Source organism: Alligator sinensis, unplaced genomic scaffold (assembly GCF_000455745.1).
Source record: "Alligator sinensis unplaced genomic scaffold, ASM45574v1 scaffold1170_1, whole genome shotgun sequence".
NCBI lineage: Eukaryota > Metazoa > Chordata > Crocodylia > Alligatoridae > Alligator > Alligator sinensis.
The window spans coordinates 620883-625720 of record NW_005842859.1 but is presented as its reverse complement, the minus strand read 5'-3'; the positions used below and the strand labels follow the sequence as shown (position 1 = coordinate 625720).

The 4838-nt window shown below is 59.1% G+C and overlaps 1 protein-coding gene across 6 annotated transcripts in view; it reads right to left on the bottom strand.

Moving 5' to 3' along the window:
• The window catches only part of UIMC1 (ubiquitin interaction motif containing 1), a 29195-nt gene that overhangs the window by 3082 nt on the left and 21275 nt on the right, over window positions 1–4838 (bottom strand). For 5 of the 6 annotated variants that reach the window (XR_003091786.1, XM_014525669.2, XM_014525668.2 and 2 more), the window contains 2 exons: window positions 2264–2429; window positions 288–360 (listed from right to left, as the gene is read on the bottom strand). Coding sequence is in view for 5 of the 6 variants with exons in the window: in XM_014525669.2 (XP_014381155.2) it covers window positions 288–360; window positions 2264–2429 (239 nt within the window). In the remaining variant the exon portion in view is untranslated. Of the gene's footprint in view, window positions 1–279; window positions 361–2263; window positions 2430–4838 lie in introns of all 6 variants that reach the window. The other variant, XM_014525670.2, reaches the window with a different exon arrangement.

Below are 4838 nucleotides of genomic sequence, written 5' to 3'. Positions count from 1 at the left end.
AATTAAGACGATCCCTCCAGCTGCCATGTTGTCAGCTCCCCGTCCAGCCTGCTCCTCCTTTCAGGGCTCCTCCCAGATGCTCGTGGGCCTGGCCCAGTTCATACCCAGCAGCCGCTCTCCAGAGCTACCAGAGCAAATGCTGCTGGCCTGCACACAGGCTGGGCTGGAAGCAACCCAACAAAGCTAAGAGCCTGGCAGCCTCTGCTTCCCCCTGCCCCGGCACCAGGAGGCCCAGCTCCATGGCCGGGGTGCCCACACGAGCCGAGGGAAGCTGCCTACCTACTTACTTGCCAGTGTCCCTGGGTGGCGGGATGCCCCGGACCGCTCTGCTCTTGGCTTCTCTCTGCCGCCGCGTGAGCACTGGAATGCAAGCAGAAAGCCTTGCTCAGTGGGTCTCCCCGGGATGGGAGGGGGCGCAGGCTACTGCCATGGACCGCAACCCTAACCCTGCAGCAGACCCCTAGGCACAGACCCTCAAGTCCCGGGGTCAGGGATGCCCCACAAGCTATGCAAGGGAAGCTCCCGGCAGTGCCGGGCAGCTCGGAGACAGGCAGGCGGCACGTGGACGGATGGATCTGCCTGACTCGCATGCTGATGCCTGGCTCCAGTGTGCTGCGCTCCCCGGCACGGCCGAGCAGGCTCTGCAGCCTGACTGCAGGCGGCTGCTGGGTACGTGCGCAGCTCGGCTGCTCCCGCCGCAGTCCTCTCCACACGCTCCCGATGCCAGCGGCGCAGGGCTGCGTTTCAGCTGGGGAAGCCGAGCTCCCTGCTGAGGGGAGAAGAGCTGGCCAGGGCCCAAGGGCACAGGGCAGGACTGCTCTGGGTCTCAGTCAGGCTCCCAGACAACAGCTGCACCCTGCGGCCTGGCACCTCCTCCAGCTGTATGACTGCAACAGGCCGCTCTCCCAGCACGGCACGCGGCTCTGGGGGCCCTCCCTGCCTGCTGGTGCTGGGCTCCGCGGCCTGCCAGCCCTCCCACGGCAGCCATGAGAGCAGCCAGGCCTCTGCGGTGCCTGCTTCTGTCCCTCAGGAAGCAGACAGACTCTGCCCCAGCCACTTTCCACACTCGGGGCCAGGCCTTAAGGTGGCATCTCCTCCCCATCCTGCCCTGGCCCAGCCTCGTGCCACCACAACCCACACAGACTCACTGCTGGTGTCTGAAGCGACAGGGAGAACCACTGGTGAGCTCGTTCACCTTCCAGCACCGCACCCTTGGGATGCCTCCTGCACACACTCAGGTGCTCATGGCTTCTAGTCTCTCACAGCAGCAAGCACAGCTGGCACAGCACACCCCGCTGAGCACAGGGCCAGTGCACCAGCTGCTTGGGGAAGACCCCAGCTGTGCCGTGTGTGGCAGCACAGGGGAGAGCGAGGCCATGCGGCTGAGCACCGCTGCAGCGGAGCTGGGCATGGGGGCCCCAAGCCAGCAGTGGCAAGCCCGGGCCACACAGCTGGAGACAGGGAGGAGCCTTCACCTCTGACCTCCTGGTTTAGGGAGCTGCAACCTTGCAATGTCAGACCCACCCTCCAGCAAACTCTGCTCCTGCTCCATCCTCCCTCTGGCCTCCTCCAGGCTCTGGATCCCCGGGGAGCTGGGACTTCCTGCCTGGCCTGGCGCAAGCTGCTGGCAGGTCCCCTGAGCATGCCTCACAGGGCTGTAGCAAGGGTGACTGGCCCCACACTCATGCTCAGAGGCCTGTGCCACGGGCTGGATGTCACAAGCTCACCGCCTCCCACACCAGACTCATGCATGCTCTTCCAGGCTGCTCCTTCCTGCCCCGCACTGCCTGTCCCCAGCGCCCTGTGCTTGTTCCCATTATGGGAGATTCTTCCCGACTGGACCTCATCAGAAGAGACAGGCCTCCCCCTGCATGTTTTGTTGTGGGGCTGGGAGCTTGTGACAGGATCAGCACTGCTGCTGCAGCCCTGGGTACAGCTAGCTCTGCCGCTTGCACTCGAGCGCAGCCCCTGGCACTTTTCAGCCCCCAGCTGCCAGCGGAGCCTGCTGTGCATGCAGCGGGAGAGCAGGACGCGCTGCTCACCTGTACACAGACACAGCCGGGTATGCACTCATAACCGCCGCAGGCCATGATGTGCACAGAGGGCAGCGGCTTCCCCGCAGTACTCAGCCAGCAACTTGGAGGCCCACAGCTCCAAGAGCTTTGCAGTCCACACGCGCACACACACAAGCAGAGCCAGGCACACGTGCACACGTGTGCCTGCACAGACAGAACCGAGGCCTGGAAGCCCGCGCACAGCAGACCTGGGAGGTCCTCATCAGCATCCTCTCCCGTGACGCCGTTGCAATACATGGCGTGCAGCTCGATCTCCGTGGCAGGGAAGCCCTGGTCGCACAGCGGGCAGGCCACACAGGCAGCCATGGCAAGAGTGCTCTCCGACGCGCCACCCGCATCTTCGTCTCCAGCAGTCTGAGGAAAGGGACAAGAGCTCAGCCCACCAGGCCTCAGTGCTGCAGTGCTCCTCACAACCGTGCAGCACCGGGTGGCCCCACGGCCCTTCCCCAACACTGTGTGCTCCCCTTCCCTGCCCAGCCCCAGCACAATCATCCTCAGGGATCAGCTACCTGGGGAAGCACCACAGGGGGCAAGGTGAGCAGCTGGACCCTAGGGAGCACCACGTCCCAGGGAAATGCAAAGCCTCCCTGCCTGAGGAGCAGAGCATGAAAGGGCCTGCTGGGGACTTCATGAGGCAGTGCCCGAAGGTAGCGCAGAGCTAGCCCAGGACCTCTACCAGGGAGAAGGGAAGCAGGAAGGACAGCCACGATGATAGAGGGGCAGTGAGCAGGCAGGCAGCTCTCAGAGGCTGTATGGTCTAGGGACATGGTTGTCATGGGGGACCTAAACTACCCCCATGACATCTGCTGGAGGAGCAGCCAGCCAAATCCAACCATTCATGTAGGTTCTTAACCTGCACGCAAGACTTCCACCTAATGCAGGAGAGATATGGTCCCACTATGGGGAATGCCTTACTGGACTTGGTGCTGGCTATGGGGAATGACCTGATAGGGGAGCTGCAGATTTGTGGTCAGCCTGGGGACAGTGACCACCAATCAGTCGAATCCACCATACAGCATAGGGCGGGAAAGATAACTAGTAGGGTGGGAGCGCTTGACTTTAGGAAGGCTAACTCCAGTGTGCTCAGAGTCTAGTCAAAGACACACTGCGGGATAGGAGTACTGGCGAGATGGGAGTCCAGGAAGGGTGGTTGTTCCTAAAGGAAGCGATCCTTCGGGCGCAGAGGGAGATGATCCCAGTGCAAGGGAAAGGGTGGGGAAGGGGCCAAAAAACTTCCTTGGCTAAACAGAGAAATCCAGGGGAGCCTAAGGGCAAAAAAAGGAGGTATATAGGTGGTGGAAGGAGGGGGAAGCTCCCAAGGAGGAGTATACCTACTTGGCCTGCACTTGCAGACAGGCAGTTAGAAAGGCCAAAGCAAGTATGGAGCTGAGGCTGGCAATAGAAATTAAAACAACAAAAAGTCTCTTTTTAGGTATGTAGGGAGTAAAAGGAAGGTGCAGGGCAGCATGGGACCCTACTGAGCAAGCACGAGCAATTAGTGACAGACCAGGGGGACAAGGCTGAGCTCTTCAGTGACTTTTTTGCCTCGGTGTTCCTGAACAGGGGTCAAGACAAGTCTCCTAATGGGCTCTTAGATGGGCATCAGAGGGACACCAGCCCACCAGCTGTTGACGCCGACTTGGCGCAGAGTCACTTGGATGGACCGGATGCGTTCAAGTCGGCAGGCCTGGGTGAGCTGCATCCAAGGGCACTGAAGGAATTGGCTAGTGTCATAGCAGAGCCACTGGCACAGCTGTTTGAGCGCTCGTGGCACTTGGGCCAGGTCCCGGAGGACTGGAAAAGGGCCAGCGTGGTCCCTATTTTCGAGAAGGGGAGGAAGAAGGATCCGAGTAATTATAGGCCGGTCAGTCTCACCTCCATCCTTGGAAAAGTCTTTGAAAAAATTCTGAAGGATCATATTTGTGCGAGTCCCCCAGGAAAAATAATGCAGCAGGGCAACCAGCATGGATTCGTAGCACGTAGCTCCTACCTGACTAATCTGGTTTCTTTTTATGACTAGGTCAAAAAACGCTTAGACACCGGAGTAGAGGTGGGGTACTTGGACTTTAGCAAGGCCTTCGATACAGCATCTCATCCCATTCTCATAAATGAATTAAGAGGCTGTGACTTAGATGATTACACGGTCTGTTGGGTGGCAAATTGGCTTAGTGGTCACACCCAGGGAGTGGTAGTAGACGGGTCGGTATTGACCTGGGAGGATGTGGGTGGTGGGGTTGCACAGGATTCGGTCCTTGGACCTGTACTCTTCAATATCTTCATTAGTGACTTGGATGCAGGTGTGACGTGTACTCTGTCCAAGTTTGCGGACAATACTAAATTGTGGGGTGAAGTGCACACCCCAAAAGGTAGAGAACGACTGCAGGCAGACCTGGCCAGGTTGGATAAGTGGGCAGAACACAACAGGATGCAGTGCAACAAGGTCAAATGCAGAGTGGTGCATCTAGGGCGCAAAAATATCCAGCACACCTCCTCCCTGGGAACTGACCCTCTCAGCAGCACAGCAGTGGAAAGGGATCTCGTTGTCATAGTGGATCCAAGATGAGCATGAGTCGTCAGTGTGATGAAATCATCAGCAAAGCTAACTGCACTTTATCGTGCATCAGCGGATGCATGACAAACAGATCCAAGGTGATCCTCCCCCCCTGTGCGACACTGGTCAGTCCGCAGTTGAAGTACTGAGTCCAGTTTTGGGTGCCGCACTTCAAGAAGGATGTGGATAACCTTGAAAGGGTCCAGAGGAGG